Source organism: Oncorhynchus clarkii, chromosome 7, assembly GCF_045791955.1.
Source record: "Oncorhynchus clarkii lewisi isolate Uvic-CL-2024 chromosome 7, UVic_Ocla_1.0, whole genome shotgun sequence".
NCBI classification, from domain to species: domain Eukaryota; kingdom Metazoa; phylum Chordata; class Actinopteri; order Salmoniformes; family Salmonidae; genus Oncorhynchus; species Oncorhynchus clarkii.
In genome coordinates, this window is record NC_092153.1 from 15,957,980 (window position 1) to 15,976,765 (window position 18,786).

Sequence of the window (18,786 nt, forward strand, 5' to 3'; positions counted from 1 at the left end):
CTGGACAGGCCTGCAGCATCCTGGGACTTCCACTGTTGTCAACAGGATAGTGTTTCACCTGAGGACATCCAAGAACATGTCGCTGTGGCAATACTGATGTTTTTTTAACATGCAGGTTAGGATAATTAACTGGGCAGGTTAGGAGAATTAGGTTAAGGTTAGGCCTAGCTAAAATTCTCTAGTTGTCAACAACTGTTATCCCCAACGTGACAACTAGAAGGTGCTGCACTGGTAGCCACAAACGCACAAACCATCAGTAACATAACATTGTCTGTTCTTAATCAGGAAGTGCATAGAGTATACAGCGAAATGGTTTGCAAAGAGGGTCTTTGTCTGCAAGGACCACCCAAACTAAACAAATGTAATCATGCCCAGGGCTTTATAGCAACCGTGGTTGAGGTACAGGGAATTTATACCTGCACCCTTTTCAGTAACTATTCCCTCATTAGGCTACAGAATCAACTAACACACACACACACTTTAATAAACATTTTCAAAAATCAGTCAGATGCACAATGGACATATTAGTTTATCTTTATGCATAAACTACAAAAAAAAGCAATACAGAGAAATAAAACAAAACAAATTGAAATAAAGATATGACAACATGTGCAAGTGTCTTCATCACTGGGTCTGGTGTGCCCTCACTCCAACCAACATTGGGAAAGTCCTAGTGAATGACATCGATGAATCCATGAAGTTGAAGACATCCTCCTATCCATCCGTTTATCCATCCCTCCACAACAGTAACTATGGTTCTGCATGCACTTTCGTCTCAGCATGAGTTGTCAGATTATAAAGGAAAAATACTTCCATAAACTCAAGATCTCTTTTCCATCAAGAAGAAATACACACATTTGATTGCAGCTACAGTTTGTTACAGACAAGCTTATGAAGGAATACAGTGTGGATACAAACACAATAAAATACACTACATGGCCAAAAGTAGGTTGAAACCCCTTCAAATTAGTGGATTCTGCGATTTCAGCCACACCCGTGCTGACAGGTGTATAAATTGAACACCCAGCCATGCAATCTCGATAGACAAACAATGACCTGTACTGAAAAGCTCAGTGACTTTCAACGTGGCACCGTAATAGGATGCCACCATTTCAACAAGTCAGTTCGTCAAATTTCTGCCCTGCTAGAGATGCCCCAGTCAACTGTAAGTGCTGTTATTGTGAGTGGAAATGTCTAGGAGAAACAATGGCTCAGCTACAAAGTGGTAGGCCACACAAGCTCACAGAACGGGATTGCTTGTCCTCGGTTGCAACACTCACTACCGAGTTCCAAACCACCTCTGGAAACAACGTCAACACAAGAACTGTTTGTCTGGAGCTTCATGAAATGAGTTTCCATGGCCGAGCAGCAGCACACAAGCCTAAGATCACCATGTGCAATGCCAAGCGACAGCTAGAGTGGTGTAAAGCTCGCAATTGGACTCTGGATCAGTGGAAATACGTTCTCTGGAGTGATAAATTACGCTTCACCATCTGACAGTCCGACGGACTAATCTGGGTTTCGCAGATGCCAGGAGAACGCTACCTGCCCCAATGCATAGTGCCAACTGTAAAGTTTGGTGGATGAGAAATAATGGTCTGGGGCTGTTTTTTTAGTTCCAGTGAAGGGAAATCAATGACATTCTAGACAATTGTGCTTCCAACATTGTGGCAACAGTTTGGGGAAAGCCTTTTCCTGTTTCAGCATGACAATGCCCCCATGCACAAGGCGAGGCCCATACAGAAATGGTTTGTCGAGATCAGTGTGGAAGAAATTGACTGGCCTGCACAGAGCCCTGACCTCAACCCCAGTAATCTTTGGGGTTAATTGTAACACCGACTGTAAACCGGGCATAATCGCCTAACATCAGTGCCCAACCTCACTAAAGCTGGTGGCTGAATGGAAGTCCCCGTAGCAATGTTCCAACATCTAGTGGAAAGCCTTCCCAGAAGATTGGAGGCTGTTATAGCAGCAAAGGGAGGACCAACTCCATATTAATGCCCATGATTTCAGAATGAGATGTTCGGCGAGCAGGTGTCCACATACTTTTGGTCATATAGTGTATATATTAACCCTTTGCAGAAGTGTAATGTGTTTTTCAGAGAACATCTCAGTGAGCGACTCAATCATTGACACACTGACGATTATCAAAAACATTTCAAAGGCAGCACATGGAATCATGATCTCACAGGACCTACTGTGTGCACATACAGGTAGGCAGGTTATACACAGCTTTATATATAATAAACTGGAGTAACTAATACAAGTTGCGTCAATAACATAAGAAAAACATCACAGTGGGCTAGTAGTGGTATTACAATCTTACAGATACGACAGAAATAAACAGTTAGAAAGTAATTATCTATGCAACACTGTTTTACATTCCATATACTGTACATGCATGTCTTCTACAGACATGTTAGGTATCAGTAGGCCTAACACTGAACTCCAGACCATTGGTCTTCCCCCCTCCTGGAGAACTACAGGATGAGCACACTAACCCACCCGATTCAGCTAATCAAGGTCTTAACAACTAGTTAAATCAGGTAGGTTGGTGGTGGGCGGGAACAAACTAAAAAAAGGACACTCAAAAAAACTACAAACACCAGGAAGACCTGGTTGATGCTGCTGCACAAAGGAAATAGAAATGAATCATAACAAAATGTAACTGTTGTTTCAGTGTTTCCTGTTCGCATAATTGAAATCTAGGGAACTACACAGTACGTCTTTCTCTCTGCTAAAACGGTTTCATCCGCCATACTTTTAGTACGTTGTATTGAAATAAAATACAAAGGTAAAATGCATGTGAGTGGTTATACACATCCTCTCATACACACCAGTGGCGGCTGGTGGGAGAAGCTATCGGAGGACGGGATCATTGTAATGGCTGGACTGGAATAAATGGAACAGAGTCAAACGTGTTTGATACCGTTCCATTTATTCCATTCCAGCCAATACAATGAGCCTACACTGATATACACACTTCTCTCACACAGACAGCTCCATGCCAGGGGCGTAGGCATGGGTGGGCGTAGGCATGGGTGGGCATAGGCATGGGTGGGCGTAGGCATGGGTGGGCATAGGCATGGGTGGGAAACTTAGCTACCTAGCTAGCAATCTGTGCTACGTATGTGCCAACACTGGACTGGCGCCAAAGTGAACACTCGTCCTTGATACAAAAAGAAGGCCGATACTGTCAGGGCCTATTATGTTAGCTAGTGGGCTAATTTAGTTTGTTTTCTGAAATATGCAATCTGCAAAAAACAAGACAGTTGGCGCAGGTCTATCATTCAGGCCATGTGCTCGCATTCATTATGAGATAAGTAGCTAACGTTAGCTAGCTCGCGAAATTGGTGTGACAAAAACCAGCGCAGCAAGAATTTGCATGCATTAACATTTTCAGTCATCAGCGCATGCCATTTGCAGTTGAATTGTATAGCCAATACATTTTGTATTGAATAACAGTGTTATGTAAATATGGTTTCTGTAAGAAAACATTGTCGTAATGAACAGCTAGCTTGTGCTTGTCATTACGTACTCTCATTGCAAGGTTGCCATAAAGTGTTTGTTTCCATGACCTTTGACTGCTGTAAAACACTAGAAAATCTACTCACCCTTATGGTAGTTTAGCACAAACACTTTTTCATACCTTTTTTCCAATGCCATAGACATTTTTAAGTTGCACCTAAGAAAGTCAACTAAACAAGCTTTGTATTCACTGTTGTATTTATAGAGAATATAATTGCTTTTTGGTGGATCTCCTGTAAACCACAAATACAATGTTCTTAAATAATGTTAACTATAATATTTAGTTAAGAAATCATCATTTAGAGTATCTGTTGATCCTTTGAAGCACAATTTGGTCTGTTTTTCATTCAACCTCTAAAAAACCAATATATCGACAGATATCAGTATCTGTGACTTTTCCCTCCCTCAAAATCGGTATCGGACCCAAAAATCCAATACGGGTCGGGCTCTAATTATTTGTTGTCTTTTCACTTAAACATGCAAACATCATCAGATAGAATTCATAGACAGCTATAAAACTGTACATTTCTCTCTTGGCCCAATGGCAACATTGCAGGAAGTTAGCTCCTTTTCCCAACAACAAAACATTTTAATTAAAAATAATTGCCCACCCAAATTTCTGCAGGCCCACCCACCAACAAATTACTCTCTACGCCACTTCCCCACGGTTACCGTGATTGTTGTGTAGAGGTTGTTGTGTAGTCGCAGTGGTTGTTGTGTAGTTGTTAGTCTGTGTTTGGGCTGAAGTAGTTGCGTAGTTGTAGTGGTTGTTGTGTAGTTGTGTGTCTGGGTCCAGGCCAGGTTTGGCCTCTAGGTGTTCGTCTTCAGCCGCCTCGGATCGTGGGCAGCGAGGAGGGGGGCGGAGCTTAAAGAAATCAGAGACGTAGCAAACCTGAGAGAAAAGGATCATTTTATGGTCAGTAGTGCTGAGAGATTAGTGCTTTTTGAGGTCGGTTCTGTTTCAGTTCGATTACGAAGAAAAAAATGCCTTTTCGATTTCGGTCACAATTTTGTATTTATTTACATTAAATGCATTATGCATTGTGGGTTAAATGTTATTAAACAGAATAAAACAATAAAAGTGATGGTAGTGACTGTCCATTACTGCTCATCACTTATTAACCATCATTTATTCACATTACTTTAATCAAATATCTCGGTTGTTGTGTATATTACATTTGATTTATTTGTGAACTTTATTATTTTATGCCAAGTCCCTATGCTTTCTAACAAAATCACTATTTTAGTAGTTCATCCAAGTTAAGAAGGCATACTTTTATGACTGCTGAATACCAACTATCAATCACTTAGATAATGTATTTTCTGGAAACTACAACTCCCTACTACATCGCACAGTTCGGGCTTGATCCGATTTATCTGTATAGAAACTGTGCAATGTGGCATTGAGCTCACAGAAAACCCCCCGAAATGGAATTAAAATAATTGAACTGAAATCAGTCAATTAGTTGTTCCAAAACCAACATTTTACAAACATTTTGGGTTAATTGCTCATCATTAATAGTCGGACATGTACAAACACACACCTCCTACAACCCCCTACACACACACCTCCTACAATCCCCTACACACACACACCTCCTACAACCCCCTAGACACACACCTCCTACAACCCCCTAGACACACACCACCTACAACGCCCTACACACACTCACGTTGAGCACAGCGATGAGAGTTCCCTGCAGCAGTCCCACCAGTACGTCGCTCCAGTGGTGTTTGTAGTCGCTAACCCGTGTGTATCCAACGTACAACGCAAACGCCACGAGGAAGAACTGCACTGTGGGTCTGACCAGACGAGTCCACTTCCCCTGCATACGTGCTTGCACATACAACTATATACACACACACACACACACACACACATTAATCGTCATCTCACGTGTGTATGAAACTCACACAAATAAAAAACACTCACTGCTAGAAACAGCATGCTGTACATCCCGAAGGCAGAGTGTCCGGAGTAAAACGACAATCTGGAACACAGAGGAGAGAAACATGTTGACATTGCATCAAACAGCAAGAGAAGAAAGACGGGCAGACAGACAGACACACACACCTGGACTCAGTGACGTTTCGAGGGTTGCCGGTACAGTTGAGTTGCAGCATGTACCCAGAACACACCGTGGGATTACACACAGACAGGAAGTTAGGGCGTGGCCTGCCAATGGTGAACTTGGCCAGGTCAGTCAGTGATTGGCTCACAGCTGCTCCAAACAGAAAGGTCCCCACCACCTAGTAGAGGCACAGCACAGGCCAATTTAACCCCTTTCCCAAACCAATGAAATTGGGAAGAGGCAGCTAGCCAATCCGAGCTAAGACCACATATTGTCAGGCCAAAACTATGACCCGTGTTCCAACTGACCTTGTAGAGAGCTGACATGTACTGGTTAAAGTTAGAGTTGGAGTGGAGACGCTTGGAGTACACCAGATACGCTTCTCCTGTAGTTATCTATGGAGAGAGAGAGGTAAACTCGTACCATAGCAGAGGTAAACTCGTACCATAGCAGAGGTAAACTCGTACCATAGCAGAGGTACACTCGTACCATAGCAGAGGTAAACTCGTACCATAGCAGAGGTAAACTCGTACCATAGCAGAGGTAAACTCGTACCATAGCAGAGGTACACTCGTACCATAGCAGAGGTAAACTCGTACCATAGCAGAGGTAAACTTGTACCATAGCGTGCCATAACCATCAAGTTGTTCATCAAACTTACTATGACTATGGAGGAGGGGATGGTAACTGCAGCCATTGCCCTGTGGGAGATGGTGTCTCTTCTGTAAGGATATCTGATGCTCTCGTCATCACAGTAGATACCCCTCTGGTACGGGCTGAACATTAACGTCAAGACCGCAGACGGAAGGGCCGCTGGGAAGGGGGGAGAGCGCGATAGGAAGGGTAGAGGGAGAGAGAGGAGGGGTGTTGGAGTGGGTCAAGGGAGACAGTATCAACATGGTGCTGAACTTGTCTCTGTCTAGGTGAGATTGAGGTTCAAGAAGCAGCTCAACAGGCTCTGACAGACATGTTTAAATCTATCAGCTGGACAGGAACTGTGAACAATACATGGGCATGTGAAGGCACATCGAGGCACTTATTGGTCAGCAGTATATCAGTGACCTCCGTCCCCTGGGGAGGAAGCTGCTAGCTATCGCCACACACACACGCGCGCTCCAAAGATTGTATAGTTGACCATGCCTAGAAACGGCTTCTCCAATAGAAATCCCCAATCACGCTTGTAGGCGATGTCATGGCAACGTTGGCTAGCTAAACTCAGAAACTTCATCGGGTCTAACGATCGTCTCGCTCCGAACTGCGCATGAACAGGCCGTCAAATCAAAGGCCCTCCTTAGATATAAAGTTATTTTACACCAAAATGAAAACATGTCAGTTTGTCACTTCCACACAAGATTGGAGTAACATGTTCAGCTACTTAAGACATCTAGGTTGTGCCTTTCGATTTAGAGAATATTAACGGCAAAGGAAGAATTTCTCAATTCTCCCATTGACTTCCCAAACCCCTGTCTGGTCTGTCGAGTCTGCATCACGAAGCGTTCCTGGAAGTTTTGCGTCGTTGGGCCTCTGGGTTTAGATACTGTGTGCGCACTAATGCTCAAGCACACACACACACATCCATCACCATAGATATGCCTAACAGCGTAACAGCCTTAAACATTCACCACTGAGCCCCGCTGACAAGGGCATGGGAGCGGACTACCGGAAGGGACACACACACACACACACAGAGAGAGAGAGAAAGACAGAGAGAGAGAGAAAGACAGAGAGAGACAGACAGAGAGAGAGAGATATGAATGTCCCAAAGTTACCATGAGAAATTCCCTTAAAATGATCTCTCACAGAAGAGACCATGGACTTTTCTTTGAACCTTTCTCCTCTCTTTACCACATTCAAACCTCACCCCCTCTTTCTTTCCCTCCCTCGCTCTCCCCCCATAGTTCAGTGACTCACAGACCAGAGCAGAGACTGGCACCAGGATAGACTATAAAACTGTCTCAACTGACAACACAATGGTGTACAAACACACACACTCAAATCTGACAGGACAATGGTTTTACACACCCTGATGTTTTTTTCTCCTGTTTTCATGAACCCTCTCACTAGACAACATGCTCCCCTGATGCAGACTGAACCTCCACCAGTCATATACTGAACAAAAATATAAAAAGCAACATGCAACAATTTCAAAGATTTTACTGAGTTACAGTTCATAGAAGGAAATCAGTCAATTGAAATAAATAAATTAGGCTCTAATCTATGGATTTCACATGAGTGGGCAATGGAACAGCCATGGGCTCCCAATCCGAATTAGTTTTCCCCCACAAAATGGCTTTATTACAGACAGAAATACAGCTGTTCGGTCATGGAAACCCATTTCAGGAAGTTCCTGACAAACAGTTATTGTGCTGGCAGTTTGGAACTCAGTAGTGAGTATTGCAAATAGAGGACAGACAATTTTTTATGTGCTTTAGCACTCAGCATTCCCGTTCTGTGTGCTTGTGTGGCCTACCACTTTGCGGCTGAGCCGTTGTTGCTCCCAGACGTTTCTACTTCACAATAACAGCACTTACAGTTGACCGGGGCAGCTCTAGCAGCACAGAAATTTGACAAACTGACTTTTTGGAACCACATTGAAAGTCATTGAGCTCTTCAGTAAGGCCATTTAACTGCCAATGTTTCTCTATGGAGATTGCATGGCTGTGTTTCTATGGGTATAATAAAGTGCATTCGAAAATGATTCAGACCCATTGGCTTTTTCCACATTTTGTTACATTACAGCTGTATTCTAAAATGGATTAAATCGTTTTTTCCCTCATCAATCAACACACAATACCCCATATTGACAAAGCATAAAACAGTTTTTTTTCTTTTTTTTCTGCAAATGTATTAAAAAAAAAATATTTAAATGAAATATTACATTTACATAGGTATTCAGAACATTTACTCAGTACTTTGTTGAAGCACCTTTTGCAGCGATAAAGAGCCTCAAGTCTTCTTGGGTATGACGCAACAAGATTGGCACAACTGTATTTGGGGAGTTTCTCCCATTCTTCTCTGTAGATCCTCTCAAGCTCTGTCAGATTGGATGGGGAGCGTCGCTACACAGCTATTTTTAGGTCTCTCCAGAGATGTTCGATCAGGTTTAAGTCAGGGCTCTGGCTGGGTCACTCAAGGACATTTAGAGACTTGTCCCGAAGCCACCCCTGCATTGTCTTGGCTTTGTGCTTAGGGTTGTTGTCCTGTTGGAAGGTGAACCTTCACCCCAATCTGAGCACACTGGAGCAGGTTTTCATCAAGGATCTTACTGTACTATGCTCCATTCATCTTTCCCTCAATCCTGTCTAGTCTCCCAGTCCCTGCCACTAAAAAACATCCTCACAGCAGGATGCTGCCACCACCATACATCACCATAGGGATGGTGCCAGGTTTCCTCCAGGCGTGACGTTTGGCATTCAGGCCAAAGACTTCAATCTTGGTTTCATCAGACCAGAGATTCTGACCCCAAGTGGGCTGTCATGTGCCTTTCACTGAGGAGTGGCTTCCCTCTGGCCACTCTACCATAACGGCCTGATTGGTGGAGTGCTGCAGAGATGGTTGTCCTTCTGGAAAGTTCTCCCATCTCCACAGAAGAACTCTAGAGCTATATCAGAGTGACCATCGGGTACTTGGTCACCTCTTTGACCAAGGCCCTTTTCCCCTGTTTGCTCAGTTTGGCCGGGCGGCAGGCTCTAGGAAGAGTGTTGGTGGTTCCAAACTTCTTCCATTCAAGAATGATGGGGCCACTGTGTTCCTGTGGACCTTCAATGCTGCAGACATTTTTTGGTACCCTTCCTCAGGTCGGTGCCTCGACACAATCGTGTCTCTGGACTCTACGGACAATTTCTTCGACCTCATGGCTTGTTTTTTTCTCTGACATGCATTGTCAACTGTGGGACTTTATATAGACAGGTGTGTGCCTTCGCAAATCATGTCCAAATCAATTGCATTTACCACAGGTGGACTCCAATCAAGTTGTAGAAACATCTCAAGGATGATCAATGGGAACAGGATGCACCTGAGATCAATTTGGAGTTTCATAGCAAAGGGTCTGAATACTCATGTACATTTAAAAAAATATATGTTTTAATTACATTTCCAAAAAAAAAAACTGTTTTCGCTTTGTCATTATGGGGTATGGTGTGTAGATTGATGAGGAAAAACATTAAATGTAATCAATTTTAGAATAAGGCTGTAACCTAACAACATGTGGAGAAAGGGAAGGGCTCTGGTTACTTTCTGTATCATGCAGACCTAGCTTGTGCCTGCATTCCTGCCTTTGGGACAACGACTCAAATTGTTAGGACAGAGACACGAGAATCTCGTCATTATATCCAGATCTGGTTTCATCCACTTGCGAACTAGGAAGGGAAATTGGCGGGTGCACAGCGCACTGCTCAGATTCTGGCTTCCCCTAAAGTAAAATTATAATTATTCTGTCTAAATAAAATCATTCAAAGTACTTTACCAGACAGCTTGACTTAGCCATAGATGATGATAATTTTTTATTTTTAAACAACAGTGGATTGTTTCACATCACAAGTGCATAGGCCTATTTCAGAAGCAAGCAATTTGGGCAGCGAGTGTGGCAATAGGCTTAGCGTAAAGCATCTAGAATGTGTCTTGAGTATAATTTAAAATGTTGAGACAAGAAGAAGGGGAGGAGTGTGTGACGGAGATATGGACGTCTCTCTCCAGAATGCATGCAATCAACTCTCCAGAATAGTTTGCCCTTCGATTGTTTATTTGTATCATATTACCATCACATATAAACTCAGCAAAAACAGAAATGTCCTCTCACTGTCAACTGTTTATTTTCAGCAAACTTAACATGTGTAAATATTTTTATGAACATAACAAGATTCAACAACTGAGACATAAACTGAACAAGTTCCACAGACATGTGACTAACAGAAATTTAATAATGTGTCCCTGAACAGGGGGGGGGGGGTAAAAATCAAAAGTAACAGTCAGTATTTGGTACTGCAGTACTTCCCCTCCTCATGGACTGCACCAGATTTGCCAGTTATTGCTGTGAGATGTTACCCCACTCTTCCACCAAGACAGTGAGAAACAAGTTTTGGTTTATTTCATAACCATAATTTAAAGATTTTAAAAAAAAAAAATTCCCGTTGCCTTTTGTTTTGAGTGCTCTCTATGTGAGCAATGCTGATTTTCTGTCCTGATAATGTTAATGGAGGGAGCGCGCACGCCTGAGCACACCAACATGCTGAGTTGATACAATGTTACACTTCACTACCCATAGCGCAAAACAAGACAGATTGAGAGGCAGACAGGCAGAGTATAGATTAATGCAATTGAAATAACCTGAATTTTTCATCAGGATATTTTATACTGTTTTTATTTGTCAGATGTAGGCTTATGTATTTTACTTAATTGATGGTGGAAGTTATAGGGGCTCCCGAGAGGCGTCACTGCAGTACCTGGTTCGAATCCAGGCTGCATCACATAAGCACAATTGGCCCAGCGTCGTTCGGTTTTGGCCGGGGTAGGCCGTGATTGTAAATAAGAATTTGTTCTTAACTAATTTGCCTAGTTAAATAAAATGTTAAATAAAATAAGCCTACTGTAGCATTGGCCTATAGGTTCTCTCTTAGTTCCATGTGCTCATTTCTTCCAATGGATCACGGTGTAGGCTGTGTCCATATGGCAAAGGCTGGTGCTCTTGCATTAGTTTAATTTAAACTTCTAGATTTGTCTTATTTAAATTAAGATTAACCGTGTGACAATAATTTTGAGAAACAAAAAACATTATTGAAATGAAACGGTTCCACGAAAATGCACACAGTATTAAAATAATCAGAACAGGTAGAAATTGTGGGATAACTTGTAAGCTTCCCCAAACTTGAAACTCACAAGCTGTCTTTATCATAAAACACATTAACAAAATGTGTAATGGCGCAAGTGCTTGCACACAGGAGGTCCCGTGAAAAAACGGGCCCGCCTATAAAAATCCAACGCCAGTCCAACTGATTCCTTCTGGCGCCCGCCCTGCTCACATTGTCACGAGTCATATATTTTGTATTTTTTCAAGTCAAACAGTTTGCGATAGTTTGACTATGATTGGTGTTAAAACAATTCTAATTAAATCATACTCTACCTTAATTAACCACAATGTATTTAAAAATGCATTGGTTCGTTATGGTAAATAATGTTATTAAAACATTTGCATTTAAAATAGAACTGTTGTAATGTATATAAACAAAGTGCATGTAAATGTAACAATTCAAAACCAATACAATCTGAATAACATAATAATAGAATATTGCACCATATCAAAGAAAAATAAATAACAATGTGCAAAACTGCAGCATCCCACTTAAAACATTAAACTGGTCCCTCATTTCTCTCTCTTCTTTATTGCCATGTTATAACCAGCAGCACACAGCAATGTTCACCATATTTTGCTTTCATGAGAGATTTACATTCAGAAATGCAAGCTGCCTCACTTTTGAGGAGCTGATGCGGTTTCTTCTCTCAGTAATTATTTGTCCCATTTTCGAGAAGACCCTCTCAGAGGGAATGGATGTGGCAGAGTCTCCCTGCCAGGACTTTAGTAAGCCGTGGGTAGACAGAGGCCTTGTTCTTCCACCAGCTCAGAGGATCTGCAGAGGGGCTCCTCCAAATAGGAGCTCCATTATGGCTTCTGCTGAGGGATTCCTTCGTGCTGCATCCCCAGTTGCTCTCTCTTCAAACAGCAGATGTTTGTGGCACTACTGCTGGTGCTTCTGCTCCCTCTTCTTCCTGTTGCCCTGGTGGCCTGAGGCTGTCCCTCCCTGTTGCCCAGTTGACTGCTGGGGCTGTCCCTCCCTGTTGCCCTGGTGGCCTGAGGCTGTCCCTCCCTGTTGCCCAGTTGACTGCTGGGGCTGTCCCTCCCTGTTGCCCTGGTGGCCTGAGGCTGTCCCTCCCTGTTGCCCAGTTGACTGCTGGGGCTGTCCCTCCCTGTTGCCCTGGTGGCCTGAGGCTGTCCCTCCCTGTTGCCCAGTTGACTGCTGGGGCTGTCCCTCCCTGTTGCCCAGCTGACTGCTGGGGCTGTCCCTCCCTGTTGCCCAGCTGACTGCTGGGGCTGTCCCTCCCTGTTGCCCAGCTGACTGCTGGGGCTGTCCCTCCCTGTTGCCCAGCTGACTGCTGGGGCTGTCCCTCCCTGTTGCCCAGCTGACTGCTGGGGCTGTCCCTCCCTGTTGCCCAGCTGACTGCTGGGGCTGTCCCTCCCTGTTGCCCAGCTGACTGCTGGGGCTGTCCCTCCCTGTTGCCCAGTTGACTGCTGGGGCTGTCCCTCCCTGTTGCCCAGTTGACTGCTGGGGCTGTCCCTCCCTGTTGCCCAGTTGACTGCTGGGGCTGTCCCTCCCTGTTGCCCAGCTGACTGCTGGGGCTGTCCCTCCCTGTTGCCCAGCTGACTGCTGGGGCTGTCCCTCCCTGTTGCCCAGCTGACTGCTGGGGCTATCCCACCTCCCATTCCTCTTGGGTTAGAGCATCATCAGGTGCATTGACAATGGCCAGGGTAGAGATGATGGCATCCTTTGACTCAAGAAACCACTTCAACATATAAAATGTTGATTCCACCTTGTAGTGCAGTCTTGTTTAGGTGAGGCTGTTAGTCTGAGCAGACAGCTTGAGCATTTAGGCCTATATTATGTTTATTTTTCCTTCTTTGAATTAGTTAATTATATTCATTTAAATCTTTTGATGATTAATTTCTTAATTTTTGTATATTTTTATAAATGGATTCAGCTCTTCTGATATGCGAGCCGGCTCCCAACGTTCACCTACAAGAGCCGGCTCTTAGAGCCGACTCGTTCGCGAACGATCCACCACTAATTGTCACTCATCAGCGACTTATGAACAGCGTGACTATTTGGTCAACCTTAATTCGCTAGGTCAAGCACGCACTCAGACACTTTGAAGTGTACTAACTGGTATTTACTTTAAAGTCATGTCGACTTTGTATGGTGCTAGGATAACAGATAAGACAGCTCTCTGGAGAGTAGTAGTTAGGGTGAGGTGCGCATGTGTGTAGCACTCTGCTGCAGTGCCAGAGAAATAAACACACAAACATAGAATTTTAGTCATCTCCAGTTTTATTCCAGTAAGGTTTCTGCTACATTGTTATTGTAGCCAAGGGTTGAGTTGAACCAAGATCATTATTGTTCCTCTCTCCAGAGAGTGGGCTGAGCTGGATTTGATTTTTTTAAAAGGAAGGAGAAAGGGGAGTGTGTGAATAAATAGATGAAAGATTGAAAACCAACACTATTAAGACAACGTGGTAACAGTGAATCTGGAACCTTGTGGAATGGCATATATTGTAACAGAACTGGCGACGACCCGTACCTGGGATCCAGTGGTACTGTAGATGTTTTAATGAACCCAAAGGAAAACGGATTCAAGCATTATCTTCAGAAAGAGGTTAGTTTGTAGCACACATCTTGACCTTCCTCAGAGATGTAGAAAGAACAGCGATGTGGCACAGACTCAGAGGGCTGTGCGTTTGTGTGTCCAGTGGCAGATTCAGGAAGCAGAGTCCATAGTCTGTCTTCTTTAACCCCCCACCCCACAGAGTTATCTGGGCCGAGGGGGGGGGGGGGGGGTCTTCAGTAACAGAATGGACAGCACGGTCAGAGAGAAAGAAGAACAGGGGATAACATTGTTTCTCATCTGGTTGATAGAAAGTTCCAGATTCCTCCCAGAGAAAACAAACATGGAGGAATGTCTGGTGAGATATGACACATGATCAACTTCCTCTTGACCTCTGACCTCGCAGGAAGGAGGGACCTGAGAAGTGTTCCTGTTATTCTCCAGACTGTCCTACTAATCACATCCAAAAGCTACACACACTGATTAAATCTAGACAATAGAGAGATTCCAATAGGGAGACAGTGCAGGAAGAGGATCAGTACTCTATGGCTGTAGTAATCCCGCTGTACTGTCAGAATCCTGGTTATTTTCCACACAGGAAAGGTCAACCCCCCCCCCTCCTCTCTCTCACACACACACAGTTGGCACAGAGAGATGGGGTGTGAGAGAGAGAGAGAGAGAGTCAGTAAAACAGCAGCAGAGTATCTTCTCTAACTCTGTGCGCAAAACCCAGAAAATCAAACCGATAAATAACAAACTAACACCACAACAGTTGGTATCAGTCTATAGTTTGATGCAGATGCTCTTCAAACCCCAAGTCACATAAATAACAGTAAGAACTTAGAGCCACGGCAGCTGCCTTAGAATTAACATGATCATTGTCTGCCAATCAGATTCTTCCAGAGGGTGTGTACAGGTCTTACAACAGTAATCTGTCCCATTCACACAATCACCAGTCAATATTGAACGATCTAAAGGTCCAAATGAAATTATGGCTACGTTAGCCCTTTGTGTTATGCATATAACAGCAGAGTGCTTGGTGCTAGTGGCGTTTGGTTGGTATTTTTGTTAGAGTGTGTTGCAGAAATAACTCAGTGTGCCCCTCTCTCTCTGTGTGTGTGTGTGTGTGTGTGTGTGTGTGTGTAATGTTTCTTTGTCTGCAGTGATAACAAGGCAAAGGACAAGAGGCAAAGGAGAGGAGAAAAGAGTAAAACAGAGAAAGAGGATAGAGAGAGCGTAAAAGAGGGATGGGAGAAAGAGAGTGGGATGGGAGAAAGAGAGTGGGATGGGAGAAAGAGAGTGGGATGGGAGAAAAAGAGTGGGATGGGAGAAAGAGGGATAGGAGAAAGAGAGTGAGTAAAAGAGAGATGGATGAATGAGAGAGGGAGAGAAAGAAAGAGGAGTGAGGGAAAGCTTTGTCAGATCAGATCCAGTTTGTCGACTCGGCACATTCCTACTATATTAATGACACAGTGAGGAAGCTGGGGTAACACACACGCTAACAAAACACACAAGTATGCGCACACACACACACACACACACACACACACACCCTGTATCACTCTTATCTGGACTGGGAATAAAAAAAATCCCAATAGTTTTCTTGTCACTAAATACTGCTATCCCCAGAGACCACTATCTATCTATCTATCTATCGAGACAGGAGAGAGAGGGTGGAGGCAGGAGAGATTAAAGAAAAAATAACCAACTGGAGAGATTGAGGAAATAATGAAAGAAGAAAGAAAGTGATTTTACTGTCGTCAGACCCCAGGCCCAGCACAGCCCTCTGAGACTGTCAACAAACATGGTTACTGTCGTCAGACCCCAGGCCCAGACACACAGCCCTCTTGAGACTATCAACAAACATGGTTACTGTCGTCAGACCCCAGGCCCAGACACACAGCCCTCTGAGACTGTCAACAAACATGGTTACTGTCGTCAGACCCCAGGCCCAGACACACAGCCCTCTGAGACTATCAACAAACATGGTTACTGTCGTCAGACCCCAGGCCCAGACACACAGCCCTCTGAGACTGTCAACAAACATGGTTACTGTCGTCAGACCCCAGGCCCAGACACACAGCCCTCTGAGACTGTCAACAAACATGGTTACTGTCGTCAGACCCCAGGCCCAGACACACAGCCCTCTGAGACTGTCAACAAACATGGTTACTGTCGTCAGACCCCAGGCCCAGACACACAGCCCTCTGAGACTGTCAACAAACATGGTTACTGTCGTCAGACCCCAGGCCCAGACACACAGCCCTCTGAGACTGTCAACAAACATGGTTACTGTCGTCAGACCCCAGGCCCAGACACACAGCCCTCTGAGACTGTCAACAAACATGGTTACTGTCGTCAGACCCCAGGCCCAGACGCACAGCCCTCTGAGACTGTCAACAAACATGGTTACTGTCGTCAGACCCCAGGCCCAGACACACAGCCCTCTGAGACTATCAACAAACATGGTTACTGTCGTCAGACCCCAGGCCCAGACACACAGCCCTCTGAGACTGTCAACAAACATGGTTACTGTCGTCAGACCCCAGGCCCAGACACACTGAGACTGTCAACAAACATGGTTATGCCACAAGGTGATGTCGTCTGTTAACAAGGACCAGCTTACCTCCGCTTAACTGTTAAACAACCCTACTCTCTCACTAAATACCATGAGAGAAAGAGAGCAAGGGAGTGGGGGAGGAAGACAAAGAGTGGGGGAGGAAGACAAAGAGTGGGGGATAGGGGGAAGAAAGAAAGGGATGAAGATGGAAAGAGGTGGAGGGAGTGGGAGATAAAGGGGGAAGGAGACTGCCCACCCAAATGTCTATTCTAAACTACAGATCCTGTAGTACTGAGAGTCCAGTACAAGTCCGAACATGCAAACCCAGGCTCCACACACACAAACGCAGCAAACACACTGGAAGCTACAGGGCAAAGCCCAACAAGCAGGACACTTTCCATGGAATGCCAGTCAAAAGAACAGGTGTTCTGTTACAAGTGCACACACACACTCACAAGCAATTACAGATTATTTTTAAAATGGTCATCATAAATTGTAACTGTGATATAGTGAACTTAAAATCATAGTAATTGTGACTATGCATTTTGTGTTACTAACCCATGCTGACTGATGACTAGCCTACAATCTATAGTACTTGAATCAATACAGATCAGTGTTACACCACTCCGCCAGGCACTGTGCCCACCTGTAATGTGTTGACAGACAATGAAAGAATCCATTAAACAAGCTATAACACGTGCAATGCTGACTCTCTTCCTATTACAATACTATTGCGGTGTGTCTGTCTGTATGACTGGCCTTCCATGGAAAGTGTCCTGCATGTTGGGCTTTGGCCTGTGGCTTGTGTGTGTGTGTGTAGCCTGCATATCATTGTTTACAAAGTCCCCACAATCTCAGTCTTATCCAGCATTTACCCAATAAACAATTATACATACAACTATTTTATTGATGTATCGGTGGCTAGTGCTACCCTATTGCATTGAGCATGTATAGACGGCAGAGAGCGAGTTGTGTCCTTGGTTATTACAACAAATAGTGTTATATCAGCCATGTTGCTGGAGAGAGAGAGAAATAGGGCACTTACCGACAAACACACAGAGAACATCAACTAGAATCAGCATATTTTTCTTGTGAACTGGTAGTTCCGTCATCTTCACACTTCTACTCTCTCCGAAGAATTATCAAAACTGCATAAACGTTATTGGGAGAAGTTCAGTTGCAAAGGTAAGAGAAAAATAGTGGGAACAATCAGATGTGCTTGTTCTTCCGGATATCGCTCCCGTAGCCTACCTGGTCTACCTGTTTAAGCCTACGCTCTATAGGTGAGTCAGGGAAAACCACAACTGTAGTATACACCAAACACACGGTGTCCTGCGCTGTCAACACACGGACATGTGTGGGTCGCACATTGTCCCCTCGCAAGCAAAGATGCCGGAAGAAAAAAAACGTCTGAAATCGTTTCCTTTACGGAAAATTGAGAGTGGGCAACTTTTTCCAACTAAAGGCGTGTGTGCGTTTACACTCTCCACTACCCAGAGCTGACGTCAGAGCTTTTGTGAAAATAAAAGTGAACCAGACCGCAGGGAGGAGTCAGAGGATGAAGAGATTATTTTTGTTGAAGAGGTGAAGAGAGAAGCGGTGTTGCAGCAACATCCAGAAAACAATTAAAAAAGATGCAAGGTAAATGAGATGGGTCATGGAAGATGTAGGCTTTCTGATAATATAAATAAACGACTTTTACACCCATATCAATCAATCACATTAATTTATAAAGCCCTTTTTACATCAGCCGATGTCAAAGTACTGTACAGAAACCCAGCCTAAAACCCCAAACAGCAAGCAATGCAGATGTAAAAGCATGGTGGCTAGGAAAAACACCCTAAAGGAAGGAACCTAGGAAGAAACCTAGAGAGGAACCAGGCTCTGACGGGAGGACTGGGTAGAGATTATAACAGTACCTTGGCAAGATGTTCAAATGTTCATAGATGACCAGCAGGGTCAAATAATACTCATCACAGTGGTTGTAGAGGGTGCAACAGGTCAGCACCTAAGGAGTAAATGTCAGTTGGATTTTCATAGCCGATCATTTAGAGTTAGAGACAGCAGGTGCGGTAGAGAGAGTTGAAAACAGCAGATCCGGAACAAGGTAGCACGTCCGGTGAACAGGTCAGGGTTCCATAGCCGCAGGCAGAACAGTTCAAACTGGAACAGCAGCACGACCAGGTGGACTGGGGACAGCAAGGAGTCATCAGGCCAGGTAGTCCTGAAGCATGGTCCTAGGGCTCAGGTCCTCCG

General features: G+C 44.2%; 2 protein-coding genes across 3 annotated transcripts in view; one reads left to right on the forward strand and one right to left on the reverse strand.

Moving 5' to 3' along the window:
- LOC139412952 (guanine nucleotide-binding protein subunit alpha-11-like) overlaps positions 1-18,786 on the forward strand; it is a 178,596-nt gene that overhangs the window by 57,746 nt on the left and 102,064 nt on the right. The window lies entirely within an intron of this gene.
- LOC139412946 (phospholipid phosphatase 2-like) lies at positions 258-18,065 on the reverse strand. 2 transcript variants are annotated; one of them, XM_071159851.1, is made up of 7 exons: positions 17,576-18,065; positions 6,262-6,413; positions 5,909-5,995; positions 5,603-5,778; positions 5,462-5,519; positions 5,202-5,378; positions 361-4,420 (listed from the first exon to the last, which is right to left on the reverse strand). In XM_071159851.1, the coding sequence occupies exons 1-7, from the start codon at positions 17,640-17,642 to the stop codon at positions 4,178-4,180; spliced, it is 960 nt and encodes a 319-aa protein (XP_071015952.1). In that variant the 5' UTR covers positions 17,643-18,065; the 3' UTR covers positions 361-4,177. The 2 variants fall into 2 exon arrangements, with proteins under 2 accessions (XP_071015954.1, XP_071015952.1); XM_071159853.1 differs by lacking the exon at positions 5,202-5,378 and having other exon boundaries at positions 258-4,420; positions 17,576-18,037.